At 43.0% G+C, this 12,424-nt stretch overlaps 1 protein-coding gene across 1 annotated transcript in view; it reads left to right on the top strand.

Moving 5' to 3' along the window:
- The window catches only part of LOC113211361 (myrosinase 1), a 28,636-nt gene that overhangs the window by 1,920 nt on the left and 14,292 nt on the right, over positions 1-12,424 (top strand). Inside the window, exons 2-6 of the mRNA XM_052270690.1 lie at positions 1,199-1,274; positions 3,042-3,166; positions 3,685-3,819; positions 9,333-9,458; positions 10,600-10,780. Coding sequence (XP_052126650.1) covers positions 1,199-1,274; positions 3,042-3,166; positions 3,685-3,819; positions 9,333-9,458; positions 10,600-10,780 — 643 coding nt within the window. The remainder of the gene's footprint in view (positions 1-1,198; positions 1,275-3,041; positions 3,167-3,684; positions 3,820-9,332; positions 9,459-10,599; positions 10,781-12,424) is intronic.

Genomic DNA, 12,424 nt, shown 5'->3' with positions numbered 1-12,424 from the left:
GAACGCACACATTGACCGTGCTATCCGTCTTGATAGGTAGATGTACGCCTGACCACGTCTCGCGTAGCTGGCTTCGCGATATCTCACGAAGCACTGTTAAGCTGCGACGCCTGGCATACATCTACCTGGGTCTGCGGTGCTGACACCCGAGTCGGTTTAAAGGCACAGTCGTGAATAGTCCTTCAGCCCCAAAAGTCACAAAGTTTGCTCCTAGGGATTTTATGTTGACGAGTTACCCCACCGCACCGCAGACCATCATATATCTGAGAAAAAACATTTGAATGTTTTGTGATCATTTCCATGTGGAAATCGCCCTCTGGTGCCTAAAGGGTTAGAGATAGAGCCAAACGGAAAAAAATTGCCCTTACTACTACATTGACGAGTTACCTCTTAGAAAGATGTGAAAAAAGTATTTTTACTCGAACAGACAGACAAACAAACAGACGCGAAACTTTTTGATCATCACTGGAGCAATAGGCTTCGCTATCGCTCAGCCAACAAGAATTTCTCAACCGAGTGTGTCTCCTACACCGTTCCGATCCCTTCCATGTGTTATCTCTCGGAGTTCGCAGCTTGCCGCAGCTCTCGACGGGAACAATCGGTTTGCATTACGAACTGTTTGTTTGTAAGCTTACGAAGAACTAGTTTGTTATCGAACGCTTCAAAATCCTTCGTAAACTCCAATAATTTTGGTTTGCATTACGAACCTGTTGTTCGTTAGCAATGTACAGTACCTGGACAACCTGTCGATAAGTTTCGACAAAATTTGTCACCAGATCGGAAACGCTACGACATGTTTTCATCTTAAAGACACCATCCATAAAATCTACTTTGAATCTACATGATCTCAGAGTCCTGCCTTGGTCGAAATATTTCCGAACGCCAAACGGGTGCACCACCATAACGCTGAAGCCTTTCGGTCGCAAATATGTTTTCATTATGAGCGTAACATGCAGAGCTTACGACCCAGAGTTCAATTAATGTTGGTATGCAGCTTTGCTTGGATTTATCTGGCTAGTCTAGAGCTGAGGGTACTTTCAGTTTAACATTGATCACGACAGGGGTAAGCTGGATGCAAAATTATGCCGCTTAGCAAACGGGAAAGCAAACCGAATGGAAAAATTCATTACCCATTTCATCATTTTTCAACTAAAATAGGTCTTGGGTATAGAAATCTAATTATAAATTCCACCTACAGGACGTCTGGCCGAGGGGACTTCTCCTAGGAGCTGGGCTGTCAGCTATCCAGTCCGAAGGGGCAAGTAGGGAAGAAGGTAAGAAACATTGTGGGTACAAGTCGTGGGGGAAACAACTCTTGTAAGAAGTCTACTACTACATATGATTACGCGATTACGCGTGAAATTACGCACGTTTACACATAATTTTACCTTATTTTCGGTTATTTTACAACGAACCTACACAACACGGTTATTTTAATTGATTTATTGACGACAATCTACATGTCCAAACACATTCAGTGATGTGCCACACTTGGTGTTCCACCCAGCTGAGACATGCCCATTTATGGCTTTTTTAGCCGTGTTTAGTAGAATTTTGCTCAGTTAAGGCCCTACCTGGCCTCGGACCCTTAAGTGGAACAACACGTGTGGCACCTCACTTTTTGTGTTTTGACGTGTATATTTCTCAAAACAAAGACTACATGTTTTGCAATAATAAGCCCATTTTACAAAAATGTTACTCTTAAGGGCATTTTCCCATAAGAGATCTGTGCCAAACTTTGGTCGCGTGGTCGTGGTGCGACCTTTTCCCGATGTCCAATCAAATTGTATGAGGTGTCGAGAATTTCAGTTTTGCAAGTAGCAATTTAATCCGAGCACCCCTTCTAACTTTTTAAACCTCCAGTTCTTTTGTGTTTTTTTTTTGTTAAGTTACTGATTTGTTTGCATGAAGAGCAAAAAGTTCGGCGGATGTTCAGACGCAGTTTGGAGTGAAACGAGCTTATTTTAACCAGTGTCGAACGACCGTTAAATCACCCTGTAAAAATCTCTAACTTTAACGTGAAATTTCCAACGTCTTGCGTTACGTTATATAACAAAGATTGTTGTACGTTACGTTGAGTTACGGACCCCTGATTAGAGCGTTGAACGAGGCTGGAAGGGTTATGGATTGCCATGAGTGCACTCATATATATTTAATTGTCAAGAAAACCACGCAAGAGCGCCCAATATATTCTTTCTAGCTACTGCTTGATGAGCTAAATACAGTTATGTACAACACCCCTCTGGAAGCTGTGGAGCCGTGATTGTATGCCATTACCAAGACACCAATCTCCTGTTCATTGCATTGCAATGAAATTTGCAGCATTATAAAATGCTGTGTATTCAATAACACATTTGAGACATTCTTACGACGCATCCTACGAACAAAGTCCGATCTCCCGGCGCACCGTTTAACACTGTCCGATCTCCAGGCGATCCGTCCAACACTGCCCGGTGTGTCGCTCTACCAAAGTTCGATCTCCCGAGCGAGGTGGAAGTTTAGACGCCTCGTACGTTCATTCGTTAAGATCGTAGCATTTTATTATTGGCCCAATGTGTTGCGTAATCTTTTAGGATTACATAGAATCTGCTAGTTTTCTTTTAAGTGGATTATCAACAAAGGTACTCTTGTTTGAAGCCTACGCCTACGGTGCAAATAAAAGCTGAAAAGGACATCAAGCTTCATTGGAGCGACACGCTGGGACATCGGACATTGTTGGACAGCACGCCCAGAGATCGCACAGTGCTAGACGGCGGGCCGGAAGATCGAACTTTGTTCGTAGGATGCGTCGACGAACTATTAACATGCTGCAAAGAAATTTGTTTGTGACGTAGCAAAGAATTAGTCCGTAACCTAGCAAAGTAGTTTCTCGGAACTCAAGAAGTAAATTGTTCGCAATTCGCAATGAAAAGGAAATAATCTGCAATGCAAACTTTCTTACAACGCTTTAAAATTCTTTACAAAAATTTGGGACTGCTCCCCCGAGTTAGCAAGACGTAAGCGAGAAATAATGACATGTTTCTGTTTACGCTACACTTCAGGTAAAGGTGAAAGTATGATAGACTTTGCTATGAATTTCCCCGGCCTTTTCACGGACAACGTTAGTGTGGCTGCCGATCACTACCACAGATTTCGCGAGGATCTCGATCTTGCGAAAGAAATGAAGGTACGTTTCAGTTCTAGCGTAATTTTACAACTTTGAAATTCGTGGTTGGAAAAAACGATAACAATTCTTGTTAACTGCGAAACGGACCTGGTTAAGAAAATTTTGTCGCCCTTCTTGTATGGAATGTTCTTAATGTGTCTTTTTGCGTGATATTTTCGTGAATTAGCCTATTAATCATTACTTTTATAATTGAACACAATTTTTGGCGTGGGCGCTGGGCAGCGCGCTCGGGGGGCAGAGAGCAATGTGTCTATTGTTGCTCTGGTACTCGGGCGTGGGTGTGGAGCTGCTCAACGGGTGGTATTGAACCATGTCACTCCTCCCCCTGTCTAGCAGAAACGGGTCCGTTTAAAAAAAAAAAAAAAACTCGTACTAAGCACTGGAAGGGGGGGGGGCAGCACTTCAAAGTCGATTTGTCGAAAATGATTGTGTTTTTTCAAAATATCGAAATTATTGACGTCGTTTCTTACGCACGCTGTGTCGCAGGTTCTGAACTGTTTTATTCTTTCACATTACAGTTTACATCGCACCGCTTTTCTATAGCATGGACCCGTGTTCTTCCAACTGGGGGTGTGGACAATGTTAATGAGAAGGGCGTTCAGTTCTACAAAGACTATATTGATAAAGTAATAAGCAACAACATGGAGCCCATGGTAAGTCTGAACCGATTTTTTGTTCACTCGTTTGATATATATTATTATATAATAGGTCAATATTCTTAAAATTCATAGTAAACGCATCTACAAGAGCGCATTTAGAGAAGAAATAAAGAAATCAGTACCTGAATCAGTAAAAATAATTGATTCATAAAAAGTAATGAACAGTGCTTTTTAGCAGATGATACCTTAAATACTTTCACTAAATATAAAGAATACAAAAGTAACTTTAAGGTATCAGCTACCCTGATGAGCCGACGGACAGGGCTCACGGACAGCGGCTACGGACAGCATGAGGACAATTTGAGGACATGTCCACTGGTATGTCCATGAGTTGTCCGTGACCCCAGTCCGTGGATTGAAACGTCCGTGGAATTGCCCGCAGCTGTCCGCAGTCACCCGAGATCCTAGCCGTGTCCGCCATAGTCCGCAAAACGGTCCACGATGAATGTCCGTGTAGCTGTAGCTGTCCGGGATGGTTAAAGGAAATTTCGATGAAATATGCTGTCCGCGATCGTGTCCGTGGCACGTCCGCAGTCATCTGAGATCCTATCTATCCGTGGATCTGTCCGCAATAGTCCGTAATCCAGTCCACGAGATTTGTCCGCGTTACAGTCCTGAGCTGTCCGGGATGTTTGAAGGAAATCCCATAGATATCTGTTGCGTTTAAGAGATAACATTGAGTGACCGTGATGACATCACGATCTTTGGTTCAAAAATTGCCGCCCTCCCGCACTCTGGTGACGATGGAGGACTCCGGGCGAACCGGATAGAGGGTGGGCGGGCAGAGGGTCTTAGTCTGAAGAGGTTGTATATGACCACCGCGAGTTGGTGCAATACGTCATATGACAAACAATATAAGGGTTGACTAGATAATGGGCAAGTGTGAACAGCCTAAGTACCCCTTTCTTCACCCACAGATTATCAAATGTACTAGTTAAAAAGACTTATTCATGTACAAATGACTTATTAAAAACTTTGATGTGTCAAAATTCCGAAGCGCCATCTAGTGTTCGACTGGTTGAACTCATCTCAGTCCGCAAGTGTCCACAAGTGTCCGTGGGTATACTATGACGGTATGCAACTGTTTGGTGCGTAAAATTAGAGAAGAGTCGATGGACAACTCGTGGACATGTCGGCGGACATGGCACGAACGTCATGATGTGCAAGGCAATGGACATGTCGATGGACAACTAGCGGACAGTCCTACGAACCAGTCCGGTGGAACGGTCCGTAGACATTTGGTGGTCATAGGTAACGGACAGATATATGGACAGACGAGCCGTGGTGGACAGCTGCGGACACATGCCATGGACGTTTCAAACGACGGACTGTAGTTATGAATGCAGACTGAACCGAGGACAGGTCATGGACTGGTCCTCGGACTGACTGATGGACACAATAGACACGGTGGGCAGTTGGGGACTGCACAAGGACAGCCACGGATAGTTGGGGACTGCACAAGGACAGCCACGGACATATGCGGACCATTCCACGGACTGTCCATCGGCTCATCAGGGCTAGCTTTAACTCTCGATAAGCAGGAAACAGAACTAAGAGCAAAACTAGAAATCATATTTTTGAGCGATGCGAAATGGTGTCTGAGTGAGTGAGTGTCAAGCCAGCCAGCAGGTCCCTTCCTTGCTCTGCCTAACAATACTGCGCGGGATAGGCCCCTGGCACAACAATACAACAGGGCTGCCGGCCGCCCCTCCCTCCTCAAATGTCTTCCTCTACGCCTTTAGGCCACCAAGTTGCAAGGCTGCAAGCAACCAAACAAATTCAGCTAATAAGGGAAAATAAGAACAGAGCCATATTCATAAATTTGTATTATCTGCTTTCAAGATCGATTCTTATGATTTTTTGTGGAAATTGATTCCAGTACCCCCTGGTTATGGGCTTTATTCATTTTTACTAGCTTTAGCTGTGATTTCAGAACTGTTTCCGGTCCTGGTTTCCTTATTTTCTATACGCGCACAGTTAGACCGTGTATTATCTTTGATCGCAGTGGATATTCATTTTTTGTAAGCTCCTTTACTTTCAATACTTTACTTTTAAATAAAATGCTAGGCTTTATAACGAATACAGGTACATAGCTAAAACTGATTCCAATTAGGATATTTAATTTTCAGTCCAGTACCTTCCGTACTTAACGATGTCCAGGCGCAGTTTAGCTCTCTGTGCGCTAGGCTTGGATCCGGGGGGGAGGAATACACAATAGTGATTGGTTCTTTCGTAAACTGTTTAAGTACATTTTTACTGCAGTTAACTGTAGTTAAACTGAAGAAAAGTATATGGATTTCGCGTTGGGCCTGCAAACTGGTTTAAAACTTTAGTTTAACTGCACGTTAACTTTAGATTGACAGGACGAGTATAAACCGTAGTTTTGTCTACAGTTTAGCATTAGATCCTCCCACCCGGGTTATTTGCATTGCAGCTAAATTGACGCAAAGGATATTTTAAGGGAGCACACCCTGTGAAATCGGGGTAGGGTCGGGGTGGACCTATCCTTTGACCACGGCGAGGAGGGGGTAGGGCGCATTTAAAATAAGATTTCTCTGCGAAGGACTGATCGTTCAGAACGATCGAGGTGTCTAAACACAACGTTTTTCCTTGCAGATTCGATATTTTACATGTACGAGTTATAAGAAACAGCCGTTTGTTCGATTTCGACGGATTAAAATCACCCTGAAGACGACTTCGGGCCGCAGCGTCTCCGGTGGGCTGACTTACAGTTCGCTATTCTCTGGAAATACTCTACTCACCTCGACATCGGGGTAATATTACAAGAGTTTAGACTTTGTAGATTCGTAATAACAATACGAGGTCGACGAAATATGAACCGCAAGTTATTTTAGTTGATTTAAATGAACGAAGTGCAGGAGAACGGGATTCTTGGCCTAGCCTCGCTACCGGGTGCCTCCCACCACCTCGCGACTTTGATCATTCGAAACAAAAGATCAAAAGCCCAAATAATCAAAATTCACACGTCTTTAGAGGTTTTAGTGTTGCGGAGATCGTCTCACAACGCTTCGAGAGTCTCGGGTGGGGCTGAGCCAAAGTGAATTTACGGATTATTTACGCTACGAGGGGAGAGGCACCCTGTAGCGAGGCTAGGCCAAAAATCCCGTTCTCCTGCACTTCGTTCATTTAAATCAACTAAAATAACTTGCGGTTCATATTTCGTCGACCTCGTATTGTTATTACGAATCTACAAGGTCTAAACTCTTGTAATACTACCCCGATGTCGAGGTGAGTAGAGTATTTCCAGAGAATAGCGAACTGCAAGTCAGCCCACCGGAGACGCTGCGGCCCGAAGTCGTCTTCAGGGTGATTTTAATCCGTCGAAATCGAACAAACGGCTGTTTCTTATAACTCGTACATGTAAAATATCGAATCTGCAAGGAAAAACGTTGTGTTTAGACACCTCGATCGTTCTGAACGATCAGTCCTTCGCAGAGAAATCTTAGTTTAAATGCGCCCTACCCCCTCTTCACCGTGGTCAAAGGATAGGTCCGCCCCGACCCTAGGGCGTTGCCATACCCTGGTGAAATGTAACGGTGTGCAAGAATCGTCACTACATAAAAACTACACGCTGCTCGGATTTACGACTCAAGGTGTATTAAGACCATAGAGATGGACGATAATTTCACCGTTGGAGCCGGTTAGCGCAACGGATGGGTCTGCGACTGTAATAAAGAGTTGCTATTTACTATTAAAAGATGCCGCTAGTGGTTAACATGGGCATGTTGCAAATTTCAAAACGGAAGTACTCGAAAAAAAATCACAAAGCACGAAAATGGACAGAAAGACAACAACATTTTTTTTCGTATTTCAGCAACGTGATTTTTTTTAGTATTTCCATTTCGAAATTTGCAAGACCCCCAGGTCAACCACTAGCGGCACCCTTTAAGATTATTCAGCAAATTTTGCAACAGTCGCAGATCCATCCGTTTCAGCACAATCGTGCACACCGAAAAGAACTGCATCGTCCAGTTGGAGGCGAAGTTGGCCATGTTCCTGGAGAGTGCGCGCATCAGCGCTAAGGCAAAATCAGCGTTCATCTATGCTTTTAATACACATTTAGTCCTATCGATGCGGCGTGTACGGTTTATGTGGTGACGATTTTTCCAAACCCTCCAATTCACAGGTCTGCCCCCTGAGAGGTGGAAACACTGCTAGAACAACTGAATAGTGACGTACATCATAAGTGTTTAGTTTGCACTTCCATGTATGACAACGTGTTTAACGTATATGCATCATGAATGTTAACATTGAAGCATTTCGTGCTGTTTTTAAGTATGCATTTGGGTAAGGCTTCACATAACTAAGCGTAGAAATGCGATGATGTCCCAAGTGTACACTCAACTATACACTTGCGAAATGTCTAAAAGCTCGAGATCAGGTGATGTGTAGTTTGAACTTTGCATGACATTGTGTACAAGTTTCATGCCGGGTGTCCCGGCTTTTACATGCCAGTAAGGCGGGTTATATACGCGCTGGCTCGCAGGCGCTGTCGGGAACGCGCAGGATTTCGCGCACACTGTTAAAGTCTTACGAAGAAAAATGCCAAATCCTTTGTAATACGAAGGATTTGGACGCTTCGTAGGGAGAAAATCCTTCGTAGGTACGAAGCATTTGGCATTTTGCTTCGTAAGACTTTAACTGTGCATCCCCGGGTTCCACGGGGAGGCTCGCGGTTGCGCGGGGATGCGCGAAATCCTGCGTGCTCCCGACAGCCCCTGCGAGCCGTTGCTTATGCAACCCGCCATACTGGCATGTAAGAGCCGGGACACCCTATACATCAAGTTGTACCACACCAGGATCCCAAATCCCATAATTATGAAAAAGATACGATTATACGACATCCTGAAAGACAACGGAGTTGTAGTGCACACATTTCGAATCATCATACAAAATAGTAATTTGGAGCCGAGCACATTTGTACGAGCGCGGTCATATATGCTTGAGCATTTGGAGGATTCTGTGAAAAAAAATCCAACCACCCAAGCCCCTTTCTTTGTCCAGTGTTTAACTATTACAAAGCATAGGTATCCTTCACTACTTACTGATTGCTGTTATTCAAAGCCGTCGCTCCCGTGCTGGAACAGACTATGTTTTTGCGATGCCTAATTAACATACTATCGATCGATACGTTTTGCTATGCCAAAAGATAATCATGTCAGTTTTTCGACACTTTCTACGTTCCACAGCGCTGTCCTCTAGTGATAATTTCTTAAATAATAGCATAAGCGAAAGAATAAACATATCTTTTCTTCTCTGCAACCAATATTGACGAACTTATAAATTTAAAGAAATAAGCGAAACAGAGAGCGTCAAACATAAAAGAGAAAAGTCTTTCTGCATAGCGAAACAGAAAGTAAAGTCTTCCGGCATCGGGAAACAGCTAGAATGTTGTCCAGGCATCTCGAAACACAAAGCCTGTTATTGCACGAGGGCGACGACCTTTTGTTTATCGTAAAGATTCACTTGGACTTGTTGGTCGGCAGGTCACCATGCTTCATTTCGACCAGCCGATTCTGGTGGAAAATGCTACAGGTGGCTGGGGCCATTCGGAAATGATTGACAAATACGTCGACTATGCGGACTTCTTGTTTAGAACTTTCGGAGACAAGGTTTGTGAGACGTTCTATTGTAAAAAGTAATGTTGTTGACTTAGATATGTGTATGCTGTTCCGCGTCTCGTGACAGAGGCCATAAGCTTCACGAAATGTATGGTTGACTTTACCCTGGTTGCCACCCATGAAATCTCCGGCTAATTTTAAAAGAGTAACCTTAATTGAGAACGGCAGCTCGTGGCAACTCTCCAGATTGGCTGAAGTTTTGTCTACTCCTTTCTCACATAGGTCACTGGGGAACCCTACCTAGACGGTCGATGTCTCTCAGACAGAATAGTTAAAGTATACTCAGTCAGTTAAGTCCGAGAGATAGGTTAGGATCAGGGGCCCGTAACTTGACATAACATACATCACATCACTTGTTAGTAGCACATTTTTTAAAAATTTAAAAATGAAATGTTAACTTACGTTAAGTAACGATTTTCAAAAGGTTGTGTTCATAAAGTTTCAGGTGTAACCGAAAACTTAACGCTAATGGTAACATTCGCGCATTTCATGACTGATATTGCACAGACACGAACATAAAAATAACGTACTTTTCCTCATCAAATACATGAGTGTTAAATACATAACACTCGGGAGCCCCAATAACCTACCTAATGTTATATCGCGCCTGTAGAGTCAAACTTGAGTTTGTTAGAATTAGAAAAACGTGATGAACACGATGAAAACGATATCGGACCTTTAAGCATGCTATTTAGTGTTAATCTATGAAAATAATAGATCATGTTCACAATTTCAACAAATTAACACCATATCTTATTAACGAACCTGAAAAATTCGTCACGTATGTTCAAATGCTTTTTTATGTGTTCCCCTCTTTTTTCCGATCAAACTGATACCAAATTTGACTCAAATAGGAGCAATATAACGTTGAGCGCGGGAGGCTGCTTCAGGAAAACAGTTGAATGTTTGTTGTGGTCCGTGGCGGCCATCTTGGAACTTCTTCTTGTTCTTCTAACCGCTAAAATCACTCTTTTACGTGGTGTGCCGTACCGTATACATTTACCGTGGAATTTACCAACAGTGCTTGTTAAGTTGGCTGCGCGGGCCTCTATTCATTTAGATTTAGAAGAGTACAGTCAATGTGTGCTTTACTAGGACTGTTTTCAGACATTTAATCATCAACTATTTACAGGTTAAGTACTGGAACACTATTAATGAGCCTAACATATATTGCAACTACTTTCGCTCCCTGTTGCCCGACCTGGTTCCGGTTGAAGAACGCGACAAATTTTACGACTGCATGCACAATATTGCTGTAGCACATGCGAAGACTTACCGCCTGTACAAGCAAAAGTATGCAGCAAAACAAAAAGGCATGTATCCAAAGTGATTTGTGACGAGACGGCGACGCCTACCTTCCGATTTTATAACACGAATCTCCGGGTGCATTTGTCACATACGAAGCAAATGCATCACATGGTCAAGTAATCCCCTCAGATTTTTCACAGGATCTGGAACAGCAAAGAGTTAAATTAGCACTTTTGCCATAATTGGCCACTCGCAAAGCTGCGCAGCACGGTGTTTTTCTGGAGGCCGGAGCTGCTTTGAGAAGGTTCACCGAATCCGCTACCTGGCCGTCTAAGGGACAAAGCCAGAGTGCTTTAAGTGTTATTTCATTTCAAAGCTGTTGGATAATAAGCAAAAAACATGTCAAAGTCATCGCCAGCAGTGTATGGTGGCGATGAGTTGGGACAGGCCAGTAGAGTGAAAGGAGAGCTTAGCTCAGCTCAGCCTTGAGAAGGGCGGCTGTGCGAGTGACCTCTGTAGCTGATGCATTACTTGCATTCGCTCGCATTCACTTATGCATTGAGATTTTTTTAGGGCGATAGGCCGAACACACAATTTACTAAGCCCGAGGGGGCCACGTCTCAACCAAAATGTGTACGCAGATTGTATAATTGCGCTCGATTGCACAGCTCTATATTTAAATTATTAGGAATTTAAGTGTGAATTTTCTGCACTGTTCCGCTTTCCCTTGCCATTTCTTGCCTTTTGTCACATTTTAAAGAACGTATTTTTGAAATACCCTTTTAAAATGCTAGAAATCGGTATTTTGGAAAATACCGGTTTGTTTTTCAATGCCAGTTAACTTAAGAATACCGGTTCGTTTTACGTTACCGGTTTAATACCGTAAACTGATATTTCAGTGAAAAATCGGTTCTTCACCGAAAACTGGTCTGAAAAAACCGACACCGAACAACCCTAACTTGACCTTCGTGAAACCTGGCGAAACGCAGCACCCATTTGAAATACACAACTCTTTTCTACTTCTTACGGGACAAATATACCAGAAGATTCTTTTGTTAAATACGAGGCACTTGGTCCGAAAGTTAAGTTAGGTGAAACCGCGCCAAACTCTCGGCACGCTGAAAAAACAGAGGTAGGGTTTTATATATATAACACCCTTTAAATGTTATATTCAAGGTCCTAACTGTTTAGAACTCTACCACGTTTAGGCTCGTTTGTTGCGTAAATTAACAACAGTCCTGTTCACGAAAAGGCCTTTGGCAAATAGTGCCCCCCCAAAAGTTGCCATATCCGACCAGTTCTATCCGTGCACCTAGTGTAAGCACACTAGGCAGACGAGTCACCAAATCTCGGAAGAGGACATGTCAAAACGTTTATTAGTCACTCAACTTAATTTCACTATAGCTATGGATTTGCAAACGACTAAACAATATTAGAGCCAATATCGCAAACTCAGGTAGGATAGGCCCATCAAAATCAGATCATGATATTTATTTTCTTAAATCTGCAAACTTTGTCTAGAGTCGTATTATGCTGAATGATACTAAATGGTGGGAGCATTAAAATTACAGTTTATGGCATAATATATTAGGCTACAGAACTTTCAATTAACACACTTCAGTGACTAGTGATCTTAAAAACCACAAAAAGAGATTTGATAAAAATGAATGAAAGAGTGGCAATTTACTTGGAAGTACCCAAATAGTTTA

This window comes from Frankliniella occidentalis, unplaced genomic scaffold (assembly GCF_000697945.3).
Source record: "Frankliniella occidentalis isolate FOCC.00 unplaced genomic scaffold, Focc_3.1 Scaffold134, whole genome shotgun sequence".
In the NCBI taxonomy this organism is placed as follows: Eukaryota; Metazoa; Arthropoda; class Insecta; order Thysanoptera; family Thripidae; genus Frankliniella; species Frankliniella occidentalis.
The sequence above is the reverse complement of the archived record's forward strand: the minus strand, read 5'-3'. Positions and strand labels throughout refer to the sequence as shown.